The sequence below is a fragment of the Phalacrocorax aristotelis genome, chromosome 13, assembly GCF_949628215.1.
Source record: "Phalacrocorax aristotelis chromosome 13, bGulAri2.1, whole genome shotgun sequence".
Taxonomy (NCBI): domain Eukaryota; kingdom Metazoa; phylum Chordata; class Aves; order Suliformes; family Phalacrocoracidae; genus Phalacrocorax; species Phalacrocorax aristotelis.
The window spans coordinates 18745522-18770133 of record NC_134288.1 but is presented as its reverse complement, the minus strand read 5'-3'; the positions used below and the strand labels follow the sequence as shown (position 1 = coordinate 18770133).

Genomic DNA, 24612 nt, shown 5'->3' with positions numbered 1-24612 from the left:
GTGACTCTTACTAAAAATCCATGAAGTTCTGCAGCTCAAGTGTCACCCACACTGCTTTGGAAACAGATATGTATACACCAGCACTGCCTAAACATCCCTTTCTGAAATATCAGCAAGACACAGAGAAAGAACCCTTCATCCCCAGCAGGCCTCTGCTGCAACTTCCCCACTCCTGCTACCTGCCTGCAGTTCTGCCCAAGGAGCAGGAGAGAAGGCTGGAAGCGGCAGGGAGGGTGCAGGCTGGGGCAGTCAGTTGCTTCAATAGCATAAGCAGCATAGACAGTGGGAGAACTTGTCCCACCGCTGCCTAGTCTTAAACCATCTGAGGAAGAGCCATGCTGCTCTGACACTGTCATTCCCCAAAAGAGCAAAGCCTAGCACTTCTGAAATACAGACAGGGAGCTATGCGTCCTCATTTATTTTAGTGGCAGATTTATGATGTGTAAACTCTGAGAGCATTTGAAAACATTTTGAAAGGCAGCTGAGAGACAGACCAGATGGCAAACCTTGGGTATGACTGTCTTGTCCTCCATAAAGCTCATATATATTATTGTCTGGAATTACTATCTTACATATTACAACTTGTGTACTAATAGGCCCAGGAAATGAGGTTGCTGCCACTTGCAGAAAACTATTCCTTGCAAGGAATATCTTAAACTAATTCATAAAACACATCTACTTTCTCGTTACAGACTTGTTAATCCTTCAGACTAACCAGCAGTAGAGAACAGAAAAAAAAATGGTATTTTTCACAGCCTTTATCATCTTCACCATTATCCTCTGACCTTCCTCTTTTTTTTCTTTTTTTTTTTTTTTTTTGGGGGGTGGGGGGTGGGGGGGGTGGGGGGGGGCATTGCAACAGTATTCCATATCATAAGCTGGGACCCTCCTCGTGCCCCCCCCCATTCTCTAAAGAACTAAGACAGAAATGGGAACCGCATCCTCTGGGTGCACAATTTTCCTTTTATTTCACCCTTTCATAGCTGCAAAGGTTGAGGTTGATCCACTCATATAACACCTACACATAGAACACAACTCATTTTACAAAGGGAGTAACAGAGCACTCCAAGACATCTACATCCAGCTGCAGTGTCCTCCTGAACAGTACACAGAAAGGAAGGAAAGAATGTCTACATCTGATCTACTCAGAAATGTCCTACTCCAAATGCAATGGAGTAAAAGGATTTCCATCTTAAGTATTTCAATCTCAGATGCAGCTTTAAATAGCTTAAAGCTGAAAGAGTCCTAAACTTGATAGAATCTAAATATAAGAATGAAATCACAAAAGAATACATATCAGCTGCTCATACGTTTGTCTATTCATTAATTGTGCTTAAACATACCCCCCCCAAAAAATCTGCAATCAACCAAAAAAATCTACAAGGAGATAACTCAGCACAAAGAACATTACACAGGAAGATGCAAAGAGGTGGCAGGAGGGACGATGAGCAAGCAACGCAGAGGAAACTAGAGGGTTTTTTAAATGTAAATGCAGTTTTAATATTTCCTAGAAAAAAGGATGTTATTCAGCTTAACTGACCTTTTTTTAAAAAAAGAAGCCTCTGTCATCCTTCCCCATGTCATCCCTTGCCACACAAAAATGACTGTTTATGTACTTTACACTGACAACCAAACACGTTTTACATCTGACACTTACAAGTGTCTATTTTTCAAAAATTCCTCCCTCCTATCTTTATACTCTTGAGGACACTCAGACATGGCTTAACATGGATTTTGTGTAATGAATGTTAACACTGTGCATTGACTGGTGTAAATCATTGCTTGCCAGGCTGTCGTGCTTTGCACTACAAATCAGTGCATGCATAACATACGGTTTCAGAGATACATCCATTGGTTACTTACTGAACATCGCAGGATTACAGAGATAACAAAGACAACATATTTCTTTGCTTATCAGTTCAAAATGTTGTGTTAATAAAGAGTTCAGCTTCAAAATGTGCTTAAAAAAACCAACCAAAAAACCAACCAAAAAACCCCACCCAAACAAAAAACCAACCAAAAAAACCCCACCCAAACAAAGAAAACCAAACAACCACCAAACACCTTTCTGGGAACATAAATGTTTCCAGGAGTTTTATATTTGTATGTCAGTTTTTAATATTTGCTTGTATTAAAATACATTTTCCGCTTGAACTAACCAGCAAATAAATGTTACACCAGGTTCCATCTGTGTACCTGCCAAGCAGGTTTTTTTAGTCTGTATTTGTTAAGAATTTGTAATTGATGCCAATGTTTCTGCAGGGTAAAGACCAGACAAGCAATGATAAATCATTAAAACTGATTATATTCAATGTGCCATCAAATTTACGACATATGCTAACTTAAAATGTAATAAAAAACATGTTTCCAGTTTTATAAATATTACCAGTTATTTGTGATTATATATAAAAAGTGTGGAAGACAGAAGTATGATTTATAAATTGGCAGCATTCCTTGCAGCTCTGTAGGGTATATATAATTCTTAATGTTGTGCTACATAGAGTTGGATTTCAACCAGACAATGTAATGAATCTAAGTGCAATATCACTTTTCTTTGGGGAAAAAAAGGAAGGAAAAAAACCCCGACCACAAAAACAAACCCCAAAAGATTACATATATTCCATTATGGCCAATTAGAAGGTTTTGTTCCTTAAACAGCTCTGAGAAAAATGGAGAGGGAGAAGAGGGGAGACAGTGAGTTACCCTTTCTTCATCCTGTTCTGTATCCACACCACTAGCTTCCCATCGTTCCCTTTCAAAGTCCAGGCACTACAGTTATTAAAGCCTGTATCTCTGCCTCACTCTTGGGCTTTCCCTTTCAAGACGATTCTTGATCTGGTCACTCAGTATTTTGCACCCAGGTTTTTCTTTCCCGCCTAGGACCAAGAAGTCCTCCATCACATGAAGCAATACATAATTACTGCCCTAAATCGTCCATGGAGTTGCATACGTTATGAGATATTTTTAAAGGATCAGAGGTGGAATGTGCATTTCTGGCTGGAGTCTGAGCAATTCCTTAAGATAACAGACATCAAACAAGAAACAATCTCTATGACATGCAGTGGGCTATCAGGAGCCTGTAAGGGCTATGGCTATCATGTGCTAAGCATTCCTCCTGGGTTGGGAGGAAGGGGACAGAAATGAGTGCTCCTAATCCCCACCCACAATGGCGTGATTATCTCATGATCACCACTCCCCTAGGGTTTTCTTCTTGCTGACATAAATGCTCTTTATAAAGGGAAAAAGGCTATTCTTGTTCAGAGATTGGTTTACACAACAGCTGCGTCTACTCTTAAGTAGTATAGTTCACACTAATTAATACAGAATCATACAATCGTTATCAGTGAGACAGAGCTGCCTTAATCCAAAACGTTCTGCTAGAAATATTTACTTGGCAAGCTTTCCAGTGTACATACACGCACTGGAGTTTTAGGTCACTCACACAGTTTTTGCTCTGAAGGTCTGTGCATCTGTTTGCCTTTGCTTTTTCTTCTTACCAAATCATAACGCCCATCACAGAAAGCACAGGTTTGTTTTGTTCGAGCCTAGTCCAAGCCCCTTTCTCACTTTTAAGGAAATTTTGTAATGAAGCTCATTGCTAACAAATATTCAGAACTCCTAAATCCCAAAACAGACTTCAAATCATTTGATGAACTTTGACAGCAAGGAAAAGAAGTGGAAGTCACATTAGGAAGGTTTTGGTCTGGGGATAAAACTAATTTACTGAACAACAAATTCTGTGTTAATTTTCTCGCATGCTGTCTGAAGCAGACAAAAACTATCCGGGACAAATATATTAATATCATTGCTGCTCTATTTGCACAGAGATTATGAAAGACCATGGTTAGGTTTGAGTCTCACCCTTCAAAACATATGTAAGGCTTGCAAATTAGACAGACTTCCAGAGAAAGCAACCAACCAACCAAAGAAAAAACCTCACAATAACCCAAACCCAACCAAAAACCCTGTTTACAATCAGCTGCTCCAAAGCTGCAATGTTTGGTTCTCGAAATTTTGAAATGGAAATTTATCAATCCCCCAAATAGTTTCATCAGAGGATGAGAAAACATAAGATCACCAATTGCTGGATGCCATACGTTATATTGGAAAATATTGGTAATGTATGCTTAAGGTGTATCTGCACTTGGATATATTGCAGTATACTATTCCTAATTAAGTAACCAACCCAAATTAACTCCATGATGGATACTATTATTCTGAAGAAGAATACTGACATATGGTATATAAAAACCAGTTATAGTATTTTAAATACTTGCCTTACCGTACTATTTAGGTTGACTTTCAAACACAGCCAAGTCTGAATTACTGTGTTCATTCTATCTTTATCACACCTAACTACTTAGCTATACTAAATACTTATTCTGTAACAAGGTCATATAAAAATTATCAGAAAATCTGGTCACAAACTCTTGCTAAAAACAAATAAAAGAGGAAAGTAGGATAGCTCTAGTCTGTGACTTTTCCCATCAGAATTATATCCATTTGCCCAGGGAATTAAGTAAATTAAGATCCAATCTCCATTAATACGAACCAGCTATTTCAGGAGCCATAACTGCAGTTCAGCAGCAAAGGGAGACCAAACATTTGAGAGTTGTGTTATTTTTAAATCTACTTTTTTTCTTTGCTTGCTAAGAGAGTGTAATTTTGCTAGTCCACACTAACAGAATCAGCCTGCATTTTTCCCTCAGCTGTTCTGATGTGTGACACAGTTGTGTCCACTCAGGTAATTTTGTGCTAGCAAGTATCAAACAAGTCTTGAATGGGATACTATTTATTCACTATGAATTCACTACCTTTGAGAATCACCATCAAGTACACTTTCTAATGATCACAGGAATTTTCTGAGCTGAACAACCCCTAGTAGTGGCATAATCTCACAGACTAAGGCAGATCTGTTGCCTAACCAAAATGAAATTCCCCTCAGCTTTTTCTTAAAACTTATTTCCTGTCTAGGAAATTTCAAGTAGTGAACTGCGGGTGATTTGTATCAGCCTGTATACAAAAAGAAATCCATAGAAAAAATGAAATGCAACATCACAAGGTGCCTCGTCACGGCTCCCCCCATTCGTTCCCTTCAGGGCTATTTATTCAGTAAGTAAGCATGGGTCTGGGTGAACCACGCCAAAGCCAAACACCAGAGCCCTCATCCCAGAAGACGGGCACAGTTGTTGGCGTAGAGGACAAATTTATCTTTATTCTACTCCACTGTGGCTTAAAGCCAAAAAACACTGTTTCAGTCTTAGCCTTGCTAGTCCTGGGTTTGGCTTTCATGTGCCAGCAGGCCTTTTGACATACGCAACCGTGTACTTGTGAGAAAGCGGAAACCACCAGTTTATTTCCACAAGCCAATATTTGATCACGAAAGCACAATGCCTTCAGTTGCCAATTAATCTGAAAAGATTTGAATTATGGTTTAGGCATATTTATTTTGTTCTACCCTTTTGTTTACTACCCTTTGCAAAACAAATACTTAAAGAAAACCAAGATAAACTGGTCCATTCATAGCTCTTCCAATCCCTGACACAGAACCCCTTACTTTCCGCATGACCCACCCTAGAATGGTACAGAGGAGGGGGAAAATTTAAGCTGAAGAATGCCAAAATGCCATTGCATTGATGATGCTACTACCTGGTAATCAAAGGTCTGCGTTTCTTTTAGGTGTGTCTCTGTAGCCAGCATCCTCATGGCATTTGAGTAAAAGCCCTGAGATTTCAGGAAGTTTTGTAGTATTGGCAGGTGCTGCCATTCTAATATTTTGAAGAACTTTTAAAACAGAATAAACATTTTGATTTGAAAGTCAAGCTCCTGTCAGTAAATAAAAAGTCTACAGGTTATCCAAACTGATAGGAATCTACCACTCATAATTATGTTTTCCAAAAGGCTTAGAAATTAAGGAGCTCTGATTAGTAATGGGTGATTCAGCAACCAATTCATACTAAAAAGAAAAAGAAGAGGCACTGAGGTGCAGAAGAAATGTAGGGACTTCCCTAAGACAGTCATGCGCGTGGTTTAGAGCTGAGAACCCCCAACTGTGCTCCAGAGATTACTGGTGGTCCACATATTGAGTGGCCAGATCTGATACATGAAAACACACTGACTTCAGAGTTACTTCAAGCTTATCAAGGACACAGAAAAATAGAGAAATACAGAGTGCTAGCACAGGGATCTTTTGGTCCGGAAAGTTTGGAAAACACTGGGATAAAACTGGTTAAAGATCACTTTTAGGTAAGCATAGCAAGGGTACACCAGATATTGACCACTCTGGCTGGATTAAGATGTTTCCAGCATGGAACAAATAGATTAAGGAACCTCGGCTTCAGGCTCTGTACCAGTTAATGACTCCATTCATACAAAGGGTTACCATGATAGGAAATCTGCAGGAGATTAATGCTTCATCTTTTAGTAACAGCACAAACATAGAGATCAGTTCAAAAGTAAGAACCCAGCCACTATTTCCTCAGGTTGAAGTTTCTTGGAAAATAGAAAAGGAATCTCTCTAAAGAATCAAAACAATCCATGATTTTCAGTCTTGAACACACAGCTAGGTAACAATCACACAACACACCACAGAGTGAAAACAAGAGAACATAAACACTACCGAAATACTTGCTCAGGAATGCACATTTTAAGGTCCCCACATCTCCTGGTCTGTTTACCACACTGGATGCCATAGGAACTTCCTTCCTCTGCACATGGATGCTGCTCACAGCCATCATGCAGATCCACAGACTGAATAGGCACCAAATTCTCTCCAAGCTAAGCCCAAATAAACACAGTGGACTTAAACTGAGGCATCATTAGGTTTTCAATTATCTCTACACAACTAGTCCTCTCCAAAGACAAATCAGAGCTGGACTCATTTACATTCTTTCCTGATCTAGGCATCCTTGCCCTGTCTTTCTCGACTACTATTAATATTGTGGAAGAAATGTTTGTAGCAGTATCACACATTAGCTTCTCCTGTTATGCACCTAAACTGTGTGCGCTTTTGTTTGTTCAAACTGTAAGTGGAATCGTGGACAGATTGACTGGACTGACAAACTGGCTACATACATGTAACTCCGAGTAGCTAAGTCCATAAGGAACAGTGCATGAACACCTGCTGTAAGATGGGTTTGTGCACAGCTCCATAGAGAACAGAATGATTCCACCTGTAGGAAAGATATATTTTGGAAATTCAGCTCTGAAAGCTCCAGTTGAATGGAAAGAAATAATTTAAAGATTTATCAGAAGAAACAAACATGTTTAAATGGAACAACAGATCAGTATTGGGGTAACCAGCTTGTACCTATGAAAACCCTTATTCATGCTGAATATATGGCCACAGCCCTGCAACAGTTTTACATGACATATATCCAATTCATGTGGTCAGCCTGTGGCCAAGAGCATCAGTTCATCACAGAATTCTTACTTTCTTCCACAACTCAGGAAGGGACCTTTCTTTCAAAATATGAGGCAATTTCTTAATATATTTTTTATTAATTTTCTTTTAGTAAATATAACGTTACTCTGATTGAGAAAGAGACTGACATCGCTGAAGATTGATGGCTGTTAGCCACAGAGTAGCTACAAGGCCACCGGCAACACAAGCTCTCCCAGAAACCGCTTCCTTTATTTCCCCTCTGTTTGTCCCCACCAGGCATGTGACCCAGCCCTGACCTGGAGGGATGAGAGGCCTTTTATTCTTTAGCTCCTACAGTAAGAATACTAGCAAGGGGGCCAATTAGTGCCAACTGCAGTAGTCATTTCTGCAACGACACCTGTCCATTGGGAACTCATCTGAAACAACCAGTTTTCAAACAAGCTATCAAACAGCTGCCAGACGATACAGGATTTTGATCATTACTGACCTGAACACACTCAAACTAGACACCTCATGATGAAAGACGTATCCCCTTTCTGTCCCCAGAGCCACCCTCTCCCTCAGAACACTGACACAATTCTATCTGAACACAGCTTTTCAGGAAGCGGCTGAAATAGCACCCGCAAGCCTTAGTAAATTTGTGAAGAGAACTGAAGTCAAAAGGCATTTGTCAGCCAGTAAGTTACCCTGTCTGGTCTACCCACACCATCACAAGATTTAGCAGCCTTTCAGCATCAGCCAGCTTTTTGACTGTACCCATAAAGAGCCATTTTCTTCAGGATCCAACTTTTAGAAGTGCAAACCAGGAAGGTAGTAGCAACAACAAAAATCAGGGCTAAAAAAACCTGCAGAATCACTCCAAGAATAAAACAACCATCTGGAGAAATACCTTCTTTGGTTTACCTTAAGCAGAAGTGGATATTTGCAAATTCTCTGAATTGGAGTCAGCAGATAACCCTCTAGTGGAATGTCTGTTGTTTTTCTGCCTCCCAAAAGCATGCAACCCTATAATCAAAAAAATGAAACAAATGTTACCTCAGACACAAAGCCTTCCGATGCTCTTTGACATTGTATACAATACGTTGTATTCCCATACCACGTATAACGGTCAGAAAGCACTTTGCCACACTTAAAATAGCGGAAATGGGACTTCAATCACCACTGAAATACAGCCATCAAGCCTGCAAAGTTCTTTGTGCATCAGCAAAAGAAAGTCTGCTGTGGATAACTGGCTGTGTAGAAAATTCTCTTCTCCAAAGAAATATTATACAGCTGGTAACTCAAAAAATGTCGTAACAATAGGATGAAAATCAGCAAATCTAGGTGTACCATTACCTAAGAGAATCCAGCCTACTCCCACAATTGATATGACCATTTGTCTTCGTTCATTACAGAAAGTTTGCACTGTTGGTCCAGAAAACTACTGAAGGCTAAAACAAAGCCTACTACCTAGGAATCATGTAATTAACTCTAGTCCAATCCTTATGTCTGAAGCAAATCGAAGTGGGATTGAAATATGAGTCATCTGCATAACATCCACCAATTCTCTGGCAAAACATTATGTCTAAGCACAGCTGGACAAACAGCATGGGCACACTGGCTGGCTAACCAGCACACATGTAGCTCTCAACCAGTCACAGCACACGTTGCTGCTTGCCCAGCAAAAAAAGCTAAGGGACATGCAAGCAAGGCTACCTTGTAGGTAGGAGGTGCAAGAGGCAATGAAATTTAGGGAAATCAGGTTTCATTAATTCTGATGCTCATTAGCAACAACAAAGGAAAAAAAAATTTTTAAAAAATGTGTGTCAGCATTAGTTTTGTGAAGCTGTGTGACTTCCAAACAGAAAGAAGGTGAAGGGCATATCTTTACCTAGAAAAATTACTACTCTCCCAGTGTTGTTTAAATATAGTAAGGAAGGGGACAAGTATTGGACCAATACACCAAAGCAGTCAAAGTCCAAATAGATTTTAGGTTGACGAACAGAAGCAGCAACTGATCAACCTTTGCAATACTCACACAGTAAGTTCACGCAAATTTGGAGGGGCCCTGCATTCCAGAAGAATCATTTCAGATAAATTTGCACACACTACCTCAAAACAAGTGATGCTCAACTTCTCAGTAGATTACGGAAACTTATTTCTCATGATTGACATGAAAGGGGTGTAAAAGAATTGAATATGGTATTGAAAAAAAAAACAAACCAACCAATCAATCTACAGACCTTGACCTGTCCTTAATTTGCCACAAGAATCTGTAATCTGTGTGACAAACACATAGTGACTTACTGTAAGCTTTTTATACATTTCATGTACATTTTTATACATTACAGACTCTGTTATTGGCTGCTGCAAGAGACAGGTAGTGGGCTCAGGTGAACTTAAAATCTATTTCAGATAAACTAGTCTACATTCCTATATTTGACCATGAATCTGGACAACTTTGTTCCAAAAATCACCCCAGTTGCAAACCTGTCCTGTCAACAGAAGCTGAAGTCTAAATTCAGCTCAGCCAAGACATGTTTGCTTTGGGGTATCACTGATAACATTTTCCCCTGTAGAATGTGTGCTGTGGCTAGGACACACTGAAATTTAGTGGTGTTTTGGCTGAAGTTCAACAATCCTCCTCTTCAAGGAATGTTCACGGACATCATACATAGATCTCATTAGTCCTAACTGGTATTTTTACAGACAAACGTCTGTAAAATAACCCTTCCCCAGGCTATTCTAGATCTGTGGTGTTGGCTACCAGCTCACAATGCTCCCTGTCCAATTTTCCAAGTCTCGAGTGATTCAGTCCTTCCATCTCTTCTTTCAGCTCTCTCTCTAGCTCTGGGCTGAAAACTGCCCTTTAACACTTACTGATTTTCAAACACATTCCCACATTCTGTATTCCAGCAGCTGTGAGGGGGCAATCGGGCCAAATCCATCCTCACAAGCAAAGCTTTGTATTTTAATGCAGCTTTCTCTGCACGATGGCATAATAGCATTGACTTTAGGAGGCAGTGGAGAAGAGAGGCCTGGAAGACATTACAGCAGCCACAACAAAGTAGGCACTTCAGTGTAGCCTCTCTTCCCATACTTAATGCTATTTTAAGATTCTCTTGGATTCAGGTGCCGCAGCAAGCCACAGCAGTGTGACATCTTTTATGTGCCTCTTAATCAGTTTGCCAGCTGCTGCCGGTAACACAGACAGGCTTTTGCCAATTTAGTGGAAGTGGAGAACACTCAATGTTGGGAAAGATGGTGTGTTCACATGCACTTTTGTCTCTCCTTTTTCACATTAGTGTCCCTCAACAGAAGCACCCAGAGGAACTCACAAACAAGGAAAGTTCATTTGGTGACTCAAAGTAATGGTTTAACAAGGTTCATTAAAATTCAGACATGACAAAGAGATTCTGACTACCCAACAGCATGAGTACTTGTCCCTGCTGCTTCCTCCGAGGCCTATATTTTGTGGCTAAAAGAATGCTCTGGCCCTGCTTGTGACAAATATTTATGCAGAAGTTTTCTTTTGCTGTACTATATTGGGAAAGGGCAGAGCTTTGGCAGAAGGGAAAAAATAAGAGCAGAAAGAAGAGCAGGTCCTTTGCAAGACAACAGCCTTTCTTTTACCTCATAGCACTTACTATGAAAAAAACCCTAATGTGCTGATTTAGTCCCTCACCTACATGCCAACCCCATTCCAAATGCCATGCATCCATGGCCAGGAAAAAAAGACACCCAAAAATCAAGCAGAATTTGGGTGACGGATAGGAGGAGAAACATCCAAGAAAAATAAGGAATGTTGGGCAGGGGGCACTGTCTACAGGTTGTTGCTCCTCACCAGCCCAGCCTCTATAGAGGCGTTTGAAGGATGTATGCCGCAGACTCTCCCAGCATAGATACTAATACATCACAGGTTGGATGGGGAGTTGGCTCATTTTTGATGCAGGCAGCAATGACGCAGCCAAAACAATTCATCCAGACTACATTTCTTGCCCACAACTGGACTCGTGGGGAAAAGGGTGTCAGAAGCAGGCCATGTTTTTCTGGTGGGTCTGCAGATGGTGAATTGGTCAGAAAACTAAGCAGGGAATCAGATCCTCTGGGAAATAGTCACATCCCTGCTGCTGAGCTATGGCATTACTCCTTTCAAAATCTTTGCCCAAGTCTTCTGTTGCTTCTTTAATAAAAAAAGAAAAAACGTCTTGCCTGTTTCCACTGAAATCACTCATACCAGAGCTGTGCTTAGTTCTGTGCCTGACCTCATCAGTGATTTCAGGATTTCAATACCTATCCATCCTGAGTGCTGCATACCTGGAATGGGTAATATCTGCAAAATGTCCAGTGTTCCTGGGATAACAAAAGGTTATTACAAGTATAGTGCAAAGTTAGATCATCAAGTCAAGAGTGCTAGGAAAAGTGCTTACCAGAAGGAATGCTCTCACTGTTGGGATCTTGTTCAATTCCATCAGCAGTCTGAGTGCTTTCTCGTGGTTGCTACAGTACTCTTCATACACAAAGAATTTGTCTTTCTGCAAGGAAAAAATAGTAACTTACTGACTCAGACAAAACTGGAGTGAGTATTCTGTCACAGTCTGATACCAAATTATTTACAAAGGGGTGTGAACTCCAAAGGAGTGGCGTTAGGGTTGCAGTTTGCATGAAGTGCATGATACTACTCTAATGTGAATAATGTATAGAGATGCTCCACTAATTCCTAATTTACTCTGTTGTAAGTTAACATCAGCTTTCCGAGCACAGAGACTTCCAGAACTTTTTGTCTTAATGCATCACTGAAATAATGTATTCTTTGGTGAAAGAATGGATTTTGCTGTCTCAGGGATAGTTGCATGTGTGTCAGGATATTCCAGCAGAGTAGCCAGGAGAGAGAAAAGCCAGGAGCAAGTGGGCTGACACGTCTGAGCTGTGCTGACCTCTCTTGAAGGAGGAAGAAACAGAGGTGGCTGGGAAGAACCAAGGCCTTGAAAAAGCTCAGGGGAACTATAACACAAAGCAACTAGCTGGAAATCCCCTGTCTTTCAGGGCTGAGGGGGAACCCCCAGTGAGTTGACTGGTTCATTTTATGTTCTGAAACAAGCAGCAGACTTCACTCTTTTGATGCAACACTAAACAGGGGGTCAGCTGTCCCTAACTGTTTCCCTAAATGGAAGAATTTCATCAAATACACACAAAATAACCAACATATTACAGAAATTAGAGGAAGGGAAAGGTAGGTTCACAACTAGATTAAGGTACTTACACCAGAACATGTCACACCCACTGGCACATGCAGTGGAATGAAATCCCCTGTTAAGAAACAAGGGTCAACTGGTACCCACAAGTTCTGCTTTACTCATCTCCAGAATCAAAGACAGTGCAACTTCTTCTAACTAAAATGACCAGAGATGCTGAACCCGTTGCAAACATTGGACATCTGGAAACACTGAAATGATTCACAGAAGAGGCAGTAACAACTATTTCCATGCCTGAGCAGGTCAGGCAAGGAGCGAGTTGATCCTTTCAAGGCTGTTGGGAAGGGCTGAACTTTCCTCTGCTATGTTACGATCAAGGGGGATCAAGAGACTGTATTAGTTATTAGTCAGGTTAAATTATTCAGAAGCCAGAAAGACCCATCATTTTTTCTGTGCTTCTCACAATAGTATGTTCTTTCCTGGGTTCAGGTTGGCTTCTATGCCACAACACAGTGCCATGCAGAGGTACTCAGACAACCTACTTCGCATATCAGAAGTGATTTAGATGCATTAGCGTGGCACTCTGCCAGGGGTAATATGTGAGGCCTTCCAGAGCTGGCATCTCAGGGCACCACGCCAGGCAGACAATGCCCTCCAGAGTTTGTTGTGGCATTCACATCACTAATTTTCTGTTTAGGATCCTGGCCTGAAAACATTCCATCTGAACTTTTTCATCTCCCCGGAACTAGGAAGTTAAATTTTTTTTTGAGTCTTGATTGGGCTCCTAGCACTCTGCAGAGATGTAGAGCTTCCTGTGTTGGCTGAAGATTTCTGCTGCATCTAGCTGCTTTTAAGACAGTTCATAGAGACCTAAATAAAAAACTACTGCCAACTGAAGGAGTTAAATAACATGAATCCATGGGAATACAGCTGCACTCACTATGCATTCCCTTCACCACTGTCACATGGAAAAGAACTTGTGTTAACATTTCTTTAGGAGAATTTGACATTCTGGTCAAATGCTGAATGGCTAGATGTACATGCTCAGAGACTGTAAAATGCTTTTGGGTTTGGTTTGTCACTAACCTGATGAAATTCCCCCTCCTTGTACTTCCAGAGGAAGAGGTCCGAATAAAGAGATGCATGCCCAAACACAACAACAATGGTATGAAGCAAATAAAACAAAAGCCACAGAGAGTATGGTGCAAAGAGCTGGAATGCAGATGTTTGAGACTTTTATCCTGCATCTACAGCTGTTCATATTAGTACTGGGGTTTAATACTGGGAAGCTGAAAAGAAACAAAGGCTTTTGACCACCAGATGCAGGAAAAGGCAGGGCTGGGTCCATAGCACAATAGAAAAGAGGCAATTGAGAGGCTTGGGATTGTTTTCAACCATAAAAACTAGAGAGTTACAGAATGAGAAGACATATATGAGTCTCTCCTACACTTCCTCCTCTCACCTCTCAACTACCTGGATGCACACAAGCAGCATGCTTGAAACTAAAAATAGTAACCATTAACACAACAGCATCTGTTACATCAGAGCACACAAAATGCAATTAGTCAGGTTTCTGACTGCAGCTTTGAGTGCCTAGAGTTTTGGAGGTTATATTTAGATCATGACAAGATCCCTTTGCTAAAGCTCAAGTCAGTACAATAATTATACACACACCAGAGTGCTTTCATCAAGTCTTTTCCAGCTGTCCTTCATGCACGAGACCCACAAATATGAGAACTATGCTTTAAATTACTCGGTGTCTGAAGTGTTTAATTTCCTCTCTGGGTGACATTCAGTCCTGGACTCTCCCATCTCTTGGTGAGGAAATCATCAGTTATGTAATTACAGATGTTAGCCCAGGAATTCTGAGCCTGCAGTTACTCTATATTAAAGTGCAATTATGGTCCACGTAAAAGTGGCACCTTCTTACTCAGCAAATCTGCTGGATACACAGCTAGACCTTCTGGTTTTGGTGACAGAAATAAGTCTACACTACTCTTAGTTTTGTGAAAATAAATCTTTAACCAATAGTCTATTCTTCAAATATGTTATTCTGGGTCTGTTAGAACTGGCCACAAATTAGTGCAAATTTGAAAATATTTTTGACTAGAAAAAGCAAGTAAGAAATTTGGAAACTTATTTATTTGGACATATTTTTAACAAGGCATAGAATTTTCTTGTTTCAAAGCAGACTTAAACCAATTATGTCAACATGAAAAACCTAAACAAAACAAAAGAGGTAATTCTCAATAAAACAAGGTCCCTGATGACTTAGACAGTAAAACTAATCACTCATGCAACATTGCTCCTAAAAATGAGAACGCCACCACATTTCCCTCAAACAAGTTTCTAGCCATGATGTTACCAAACCTCTAGCAATAAGCAATATCAGAAATGAAGCATCTGTCAATTCTCTACCCTTCTGCTCCACAGACGTGTTTTCATGACCTGCACAAAAGAGCCTATGCTGATGAGGTGTGATTACTCCAAGTGCAGTGTATGTGTTCTCTTTGATGTTAAAGACTTGTTCTACATGCCGTGTTTTTTTAAGGCTGCAGATTTGATTTTGAAAGAATGTTTAAGTATGTTCTTTACTGTCTGTTATAGTCATACTGAACTACAACTCCTGAAGAAATTTTAGCACCTAGCATGAGACAATGAACTTCTCATGATCATCTGATCAAAAGGAGTACACTAGGGGAAACAATATCTGTATTCTGAAGTCAAACAAATTTTAACACCTAAATATCAGAGCAAGTGTATTTCATCATCTGTTAAAATACTTCCAAAAGTCAATGTGCAATAATTGCTCTTTTGGAACCCTTGCAAAATCTGCTTGCTTGCTTCAGGTGTTACTCAAGATCTGAAGCCTTCTGGACTGGAGTTCCAGGTAAGAATGTCCTAGCATAATTATAATTGATCCTAGAGGCTCATAACAACTGAAAGCAGCATCCTGTTTCTGAAGATCAGTGGACTGCTATTGAGTGAGGCTCTTCTTGGCCAAGGTAAACCAGGAAAAGAGTCAGGCCTACATAGATTAGAGGAAATTGAGGATCCATAGGTCTCATGAAGAGGACGAAAAACACTATGGTCTGGTGGAACTCCACGTGGGGAATCTGGGGATCTCTATCAAGGACATATGACACAGGGAAACTTATGGAAAACATGCACCACTAAGAAACGCAGTATCTGGAAGAAACAGTGCTTCAAGAATTCTCAAGCTATTCACCAAATTTATGAGCATTTTTAACACTGAGCTTCTGAAGAAAAGCACCTGTGCTAACATGTGGCTGCTGACAGGGACTGGGTTCATAACCAGGACTAAGAACGAACTTGCCAGGTGATCATGATAGAAGATACAATGACACTGTCAAGATTCACAGGCTTTATGTCACTCCCTCACTGCAAACTCCCCTGAGGATACACCATGATTTGATGATAATGAAAAGGCAGCACTAAGGATGTTCTTCCTAGCACTTCTGTGTATTGCAACCACAAGAGAACCTTACCCAGAATGAAAGACCAAAGAAATATGTTACCCTGGGTAAACTGGCTAGCAACACAAACTCTAAAAAAAACCTCTTCAGCCATGCTGCAGGAGTGCATCACTGGAAGAGAACGGCTGGCTTTTTCTCCAGGAAACCTAAAGTCCTGCAAGGGCTTCTTGTGGTGGCAAAATAATGTACACCATTTAAAAAATAAAAAAAAAGCCAACAAAAACCAAAAACCAAACAACTGGTTTCAGCACCATGGAAACACTTTCAGGAGTACTGTTTCTGAGGCACAGGGTTCTTCATGAGTGCTTCTGTTTCATCAGAACAATTTCATTTAGGGAAATGGAGCTTTGAAAGCCTGAGCAGAAGGGAACAGAGGACTCAGCCTGAACCACAGTTGCCACTGGCATCTCCCTGTCACTTGCTGGAGACTCACTATGGAAGCCTTTACTCTGACAGGGCACAATTCCCAACTCCCTCACTCCCAAACGCCCACACTGAAGCTTTTCTTCTAAAACCTAGGCACAATCGGCATGCAGGCACCTTATTTTCTTCTCTCTTGATAATCTTATGTTGACTATTCCTTACTCAGGCTTGAGGTACAACAATGCTCCTAATGGTATTCCTACACTTCACTAAGGTAATTATGGATGAGATCAGCTTTTTCTATATATTTTGAATCAAATATATGTTTTACTTCCCTCTGCAAAAGCTGCTTCTTCCCTAGGGGATCATGAAACTGTTGATGTATACATTATTTGCAGTGCCCTTCACAGAGAGCAATGTAAGCTACTCTCGGTCAAACTGTCTATGAGAAGGCAAATTCTCACCAACACTCATCCCTGTGCTTTACAATTTCATAATCCCTGTATTGTTGCATGTTTGATAAAGAAGGGACACAATTATTAAATTCAACAGCAATAAAGTTACAGAATTATACGTTCATATACAAGAGAACACTACCAATGACTACATATACCAGGCTTGAAATCAGTCACACGACAGGTTAACATTTCTGGTTACACAGCGCCACTCAAACGCAGTAGACAATTTGACAGCATCACTCAAACGCCCTCTAATTTCAATACCCTTGCTAATGAATACTAATATATTAGTACAGCACATCTTGTTGGTAGGCAACAATATGTTTTTCAGCAGCTGACAGTCAGTTCTCACATCTGATAGAATTTTTGGGCATGGTCTCAATATAACACTTTTTTGACACTATTTTAGCAATGGTCACGTCAAATAAAAACTAAACAAGGTGCAGTAGCTGGTAAGGCTCCATGAGTAACAAATGGCTGTATAATTGCTGTCCATTCAAACCTGATGAACTGTGAAAGCAAGAATTTTGATTATGAAAGCATAATAGAACACATTTTTATAGGAAGTTGGCCTGTGGCTTAATGCAGTTAATAAGAATTTGAAGAAATGGTTATTATATATGTGCTTTCTAATTTTCAAACATCTCCAGAGGGCTGCTCCAAGTGAAAAAGATGTGCAGCTTCAAAATATTATACATGTAAATTAGGTAAGTTTGCATTTAAATTACTCCAGCTTGTAACTAGGTGTACATAATAACTGATCTTGCCTATACAGTATGCTGTCTCTCTCTCTCTCTCTATATATATATATATATAATCTTAGTCAGAGGATAGTACACATATGTGACTGAAAATTGGGCCAAGTTAAAGACAAAAAGAAACAAAAATCTACCACAGGAAGATAATCAAAAGCTGTAATTACATGGTCCTTAAGCATGGGTCTGTGCTTTCCTGAATCACCTAGCAGACCAATCTGACTGGATCAGGTTGGCACATACGATCATATTATGAATGGAGTAGGAGAACAAATAATACAGCTATCAGGCATAAAGTTAGATGACACAAAAGTAACTAGTCAAAATGTTCTAAACCACCTGGAACTGGCAGAGTAAATTTGCATCATATGACAACCATGCATTTCATATCTCTGGCATTCTTGAGCAAGCATTATGAGTCCAAAAGCCAAATTTTATTTACTTTTGAGCTACGGAATGCAGGTACTCATTTATTCTGTGGTAAAAGGCTGCATGTTGTAACTTGTGCTGTATTTCAGCAAGATAAGCTGTCTGACGCTACCCTTCATTTACTGAAGGAAAAATGTATGCACAGACGCTAACTACTCTAAATGATGCATTGCCCTTTGTTTTTAAGTTTGGTCTTTGAGGGTTTCAAGTTTTTTAAATTTTAAAACACACACATATTATTCATTTACGTGACATTATGCTGCTTTTTTGAAACATTTGGAACCAAAGCAGGCAAATTCTCAGCAATAAAATGTGATCATCTGGGTAGAGGCTGCCATGGTTTTAGCTAGGCTAGATTTAATTTTCTTCACTGTAGCTGGTACAGTGTTGTGTTTTGGGTTTAGTATGAAAACAAGGTTGATAACACACTGATGTTTTAGTTGTTGCTAAGTAGCGCGTACGCTAGTCAAGGACTTTTCCAGCTTCCCATGCTCTGCCAGGTGCACAAGGGTCTGGGAGGGGAGGGGGCACAGCCAAGACAGCTGATCCAAACTGGCCAAAGGGATATTCCATATCATATGATGTCATGCCCTGTATATTAACAGTGGGGAGTTGGCCGGGGGAAGCAGCAATCACGGCTTGGGGACTAGCAGCATCAGTTGGCGGGTGGTGAGGGGTTGCATCACTTGTTTGTTTGGTTCTTTCCCCCCCTCCCAAGGTTTTATATCTCTCTATCTCTATTTTCCTTTTCATTATATTACTATAATTATTATTATTATTACTATTGCTGCTTTATTTTATTTATTAAATTGTTCTTATCTGAAGCCACAAGTTTTCTTACTTTTGCCTTTCCAATTCTCTCCCCATCCCACAGGGGTGGGGGCAGTGAGCGAGCAGCTGCGTGGTGCTTAGTTGCTGACTGGGGCTAAATCACGACAAGGGAAAAAAATGAAAAAAAAAATTCAATGGGAAAAGAAAGAGTTTCTAAAAATACCTCATTGTTTAGCTGAATTTTATGTGGTTTCCATTGTTCCAACCTCATTCACAAGTTTTTTCCCACCCTACCTACAACTTTCATACAAGACACATTGACATAGTATTGTCACAAGCCTTAGAGATTAGGGCTAGCTAGGGGGCATGGGAGCTTATGACAGGAAACTGCATTTTCAGATAGTGTTAAGTCATTGTACTTACAAATTTTAAGAAAACATTTCCCAGTTCATGCTGAGACTGAGGTTCTGGTTGTAAACAAAATTCCAGGGCAGCCAGGAACTCCTTGTGAACACCAAGAATGTCTTCGATGTTAGAAAATAAGATCTGAAATATAGAGAAAAACATTGCTAGCTGTGAATATATCTGAGAGCATTTTGTTAAAGTAGTAGCACCAAAATATTGTGGCTCTAGACTTGCTATGATAGGATCTAAAGCACAGACAGGGACTCATACAGAATTAATTATACTTTATTTACCCCTTTCCGGGCCCCCTATAGAAACCTTTATTGCTACTGAAGTACCTGCTGTAAATGAAAGTTATCTTTCCAGATACCTGAGCGTGATGAAAGTGCGCAACCTCTTTCCAGTCTAGAAAAGATTTCCTCTGAGACCAACCAGGTGAATGGAATCACAAGGACCAAACTCACTTGGCAGGAGATAGAAGCAGGAAGTCATTTGCCTTTCCTTCCCATGCATTAGAAATCACTTTCTGGAAGAAAGGGACTTGAAGCTATCACACACAAAGATGTACCTGTAAACAAGAGACCAAATCTCTGCCACGTGGGATCTAGCATTTCACTGACAGGAGTACAGAATAGTGTAAAATGCTTACAGACCACAAAAGCAGTATTTTAGTTCCCTTTCAGTGGTTCTAAAAGGCGTATGTAATGGGATAGATGCGCCTAGTTTAGATGTGTGCTAAAAGGTAATTGTGCAATCTCACAGCTAAATGATCCCTAGTGAATTGAATATACGCGTGCTAAGGGGAATAAACTGCCGGGGTGAAAGCTGCTATAAACACATAAGCATTTGTTCTGGGATTGCGTGCCAAGGTTTTGGTACTGGGGATGCCACAGGGGTGGCTTCTGCGAGAAGCTGCAAGAAGCTTCCTCCGTGCCTGACACAGCCAGTGCCAGCCGGCTCCAAGAGGGACCCGCTGCTGGCCAAGGCCCAGCCCGTCAGCGACGGTGGTAGCACCTCCGGGACAGCATATTAAGAGGGAGGGGAGGGGAAAATGGAGCAATGGCAACTGCTGCCAGAGAGAGGAGTGAGAATAAGTGAAAGAAACAAATCTGTGGACACTAGGGTCAGTAAAGGAGGAAGTGCTCCAGGTACCGAAGCAGAGATTGCCCTGCAGCTGTGGGGACCCAAGCTGGAGCAGTCTGTTCCTGAAGGACTGCACCTGGTAGAAAGGGCCCACACCAGAGAAGTTCATAAAGAACTGTAGCCTACGGGAAGGACTCACATTAGAGAAGTTAGTGGAGAACTGTCTCCTATGGGAGGAAACCCATGCTGGAGCCAGGGAAGAATGTGAGGAGTCCTCCCACTGCGGAGGAAAGAGCAGCAGAGACAACGTGCGATGAACTGGCTGCAACCCCCAATCCCCGTGCCCCTGTGCCACTGGGGAGGAGGAGATAGACAACTCGAGAGTAAAGCTGAGCCTGGGAAGAAGGGAGAGGTGGGAGAAAGGTGTTTTTAAGATTTGGCTTTATTTCTCGTTATTCTACTCTGATTTGATTGGTAGTAAATTACAGAATCATAGAATCATTAAGGCTGAAAAAGACCTCTAAGATCATCAAGTCCAAACGTCAACCCAACACCACCATGCCTCCTAAACCATGCCCTGAAGTGCCATGTCTACATGTTTTTTTAACACCTCCGGGGATGGTGACTCCACCACCTCTCTGCGCAGCCTGTTCCAATGCCCAACCACACTTTCAATGAAGATATTTTTCCTAACATCCAATCTAAACCTCCCCTGATGCAGCTTGAGGCCATTTCATCTCATCCTATCGCTAGTAACTACGGAGAAGAGACCAACCCCCACCTCACTACAACCTCCTTTTAGGTAGCTGTAGAGAGCAATAAAGGTCCCCCCTCAGCCTCCTCTTCGCCAGGCTAAACCTCCCCCAGCTCCCTCAGCCGCCCCCCAGCACACTTGTGCTCCAGACCCTGCCCCAGCTCCGCTGCCCTTCTCTGGACACGCTCCAGCCCCTCAAGGGCCTTCTTGTCCCGAGGGGCCCAAACCTGAGCCCAGCATTCAAGGTGGGGCCTCACCAGTGTCGAGCACAGGGGCCCCATCCCTGCCCGGCTCCTGCTGGCCACACCAGTGCTGACACAAGCCCGGGGGCTGGTGGCCTCCTTGGCCACCTGGGCACTGCTGGCTCATGCCCAGCCGGCTGTCAGCCAGCACCCCCAGGGCCTTCTCCACCGGGCACTTTCCAGCCCCTCTGCCCCAAGTCTGGAGCGTCGCCTGGGGTTGTTGTGCAGGACCTGGCACTTGGCTTTGTTAACCCTCACACAGCTGACCTCAGGCTATAGGTCCAGCCTGTCTAAGTCCCTCTGCAGAGCCTTCCTGCCCTCGAGCAGATAGACACTCCTGCCCAATTTGGTGTCATCTGCAACTTACTGAGGGTGCACTCGATCCTCTCGTCCAGATCATTGATAAAGATATTAAACAAGACTGGCCCTAAAACTGAGCCCTGGAGAATCCCACTTGTGACTGGCCACCAACTGCGTTTAGCTCCACTCACCACAACTCTTGGGTTCACCCATCCAGCCATTTTTTTCCCAGCGAAGAGTACACCTGTTTAAGCCATGTGCCTCCAGCTTCTCTAGGAGGATTCTGTGGGAGACAGTGTCAAAGGCTTTGCTAAAGTCCAGGTAGACAAAGACCACAGCCTTTCCCTCACCCACCAGGTGGGTCACCCTGTCATAGAAGGAGATCAGGTTGGTCATGCAGGACCTGTCTTTCATGAAGCCATGCTGACTGGGCCTGACCCCCTGGTTGTCCTGCATGTGCTTGGTGAGCTCACTCAAGATGAGCCGCTCCATAATCTTCCCCAGTACCGAGGTCAGGCAGATAGCCCTGTAGTTCCCTGGATCCTCTTTACAGCCCTTCTTGTAGATGGGCATCACATTGGCTAGCCTCCAGTCATGTGGGCCCTCCCCTGTTAACCAAGACTGCTGATAAATGATGGAGAGTGGCTTGACGAACTCCTCTGCCAGCTCCCTCAGTGGTCTTAGGTGGATCCCATCAGGCCCCATAGATTTATGAGTGTCCAGGTGGAGCAGCAGCTTGTAAACTGCTTCCTCCTGGATTTTGGGGTGTTTGTTCTGCTCTCTGTCCCTGCCTTCCAGCTCAGGGGGGTGAATACCCTGGGGATAACTGGTCTGACTATTAAAGACTGAGGCAAAGATGGCATTTAGTACCTCTGCCTTTTCCTCATCCTCAGTGGCGATGTTCCCCTCTCCTTCCAATAGAGGATGGAGATTCAATTTGGCTCTCTTTTTGTTGTTAATGTATTTGTAAATACGTTTTTTATTATCCCGTACAACAGTGGCCAGACTGAGTTCTAGCTGGGCTTTTGCCTAATTTTCTCTCAGCATGACCTAACGAGATCCCTGATTTCTTCTTGAGTTGCCTGCGCCTTCTTCCAAAAGTGGCAAAATCTTGTTTTTTTCCTGAATGCCAGCAAAAGCTCCCTGTTCAGCCAGGCTGGTCATCTTCCCCGTCAGCTCGTCTTGTGGCACTTGGGGACAGCCTGCTCCTGCACCTTTAAGACTTCCTTCTTGAAGAAAGCCCAGCCTTCCTGGGCACCTTTGCCCTTCAGGACTGCATCCCAACAGACTCTCCCAACCAGTGACCTAAACAGGCCAAAGTCTGCCCTCTGGAAGTCCACGGTAGTGGTTTTCCTGGCCCCCGCTTCTTTCTTCGCCAAGAATCGAGAACTCTATCATATCATGGTTGCTAAACCCAAGATGGCGTCCAACCACCACATCTCCCACCAGTCCTTTTTGTTTGTAAACTAATTTCCTCAAGTCGAGTCTGTGTCACCTGTTACAGTAATTGGTGAGCGATCTCTCCCTGTCCTTATCTCAAAGCCATGAGCCTTTTGTTATATTTTCTCCCCTGTCCAGCTGTGGGAATGATAGAGCAGCTTTGGTGGGCACCTGGCATCCAGCCAGGGTCAACCCAACACAGCTTTGTAAGTCTTAATCATTTTCATATAAAACATGAGAATAAAGTGTGAATACACATATAGGACATGGAATGCTACCTACACAGGGGGAGAAGTCCTGATGCATGGTGACACAGCTATCAGTATTGAGAGCCACCAGAGGAAAGCCTGAATGGGCAGAGTAAATGCCGGAGTCTGCAGTGATATACATATCGCAGACAACATTTTCTATCACTTTGGTTTAACTATGCCACTTGCAAAGAGAAGATCTGCAGTGCAGTCAAAACAGTTTTCACACTGCAAGCAACCTCCCAGGTCTTGCACCGTGAGTGGGTGACACTCCTCTGAACCCCAAAGTGTACAGCCTGACAGAGTCAGCCCTCATCTTCCTGGTATTCGGTGTGGGAAGTGGCCAAGCCTAACATCTTCCAACACTTCCCAAAGCACCTGATCGTAACACTAAGCTTTTCAACTTCATGCAGTAGAATTAATTCACCAGATGTGACACTGATTCAGACTGGTGGCTGGTGATGTGGCAGTAATTCAGGAAAACAATCTGTAGATTAAGTCTAGTCATTAAAGACAGGAATGAAATCTCAATTCCTGGTTTAAAACCAGTTTCTCTGGTTTTGCAGGAGTAGACAAGATCAGGAAGTCAAAGAGCCTTCCTCTCTGCATGTAGCCAGGTTCAACTCTATACCTTCTGTTACTCAAGGACGGGCAGAGTATTTCTCTCAAACTCCTCCTGCAAGCTGGCTGTGTGTGCAGAGCAGAGCCTGTTGCATCTTCCTTGTCTTTGCTCCCCTCACACTTCAGAAATACTGAGATATGGTAGCATGTCCCATCATCAATGCATACTTGTGCCTCATAGCTCTTTTCTAGCTCTGAATAAACTGGAAGATTCAAGCACACTGAATTTGCAAGTATGGGCTCTGAACCAAAATAAAGGACAGGGATCTAGGACCACCTGATTGCTCCCAGAAAACTTCCCGTGCTAGTTAAGCAGAGCATACGATGGTTCTGTGACATGGCTGACAATGATGTGACGGCATGGTAGTCTCTGTCTGCATGGCTTGGCCAAAAGCTGTGCCAAAAGGGGATTAACAAGGAAGAGAGAAACACCTGTCAGGGATGGTTTTATCCTTCAGAAGCAGTCTTCAGGGGGTACTTTTTGATCCAAGGAATATCTGTGTAATCTAATGAATTCCATGGTGGTCAGTAGAGCTCTGCTTGCATCAAGGCAGCAGATAGACCTTGACTGCACAGGCTTCCATATCTAAGACACAGTTACCATTTACAATCCCCATGTGAGTATCTATGTCTGGCAGCTTGTGTACACCCTCAAGTTGTACTGCCTTCAATTTACCGTATCAGTCAA

General features: G+C 42.1%; 1 protein-coding gene across 2 annotated transcripts in view; it reads right to left on the bottom strand.

Annotated features, from left to right (window-relative positions):
* Positions 1-24612, bottom strand: part of PREX1 (phosphatidylinositol-3,4,5-trisphosphate dependent Rac exchange factor 1) — a 174091-nt gene that overhangs the window by 75775 nt on the left and 73704 nt on the right. For both annotated transcript variants that reach the window (XM_075109194.1, XM_075109195.1), the window contains exons 3-5: positions 19255-19377; positions 11794-11898; positions 8288-8389 (exon numbers count right to left, since the gene is read on the bottom strand). In XM_075109194.1, the coding sequence (XP_074965295.1) occupies positions 8288-8389; positions 11794-11898; positions 19255-19377 (330 nt within the window). The remainder of the gene's footprint in view (positions 1-8287; positions 8390-11793; positions 11899-19254; positions 19378-24612) is intronic.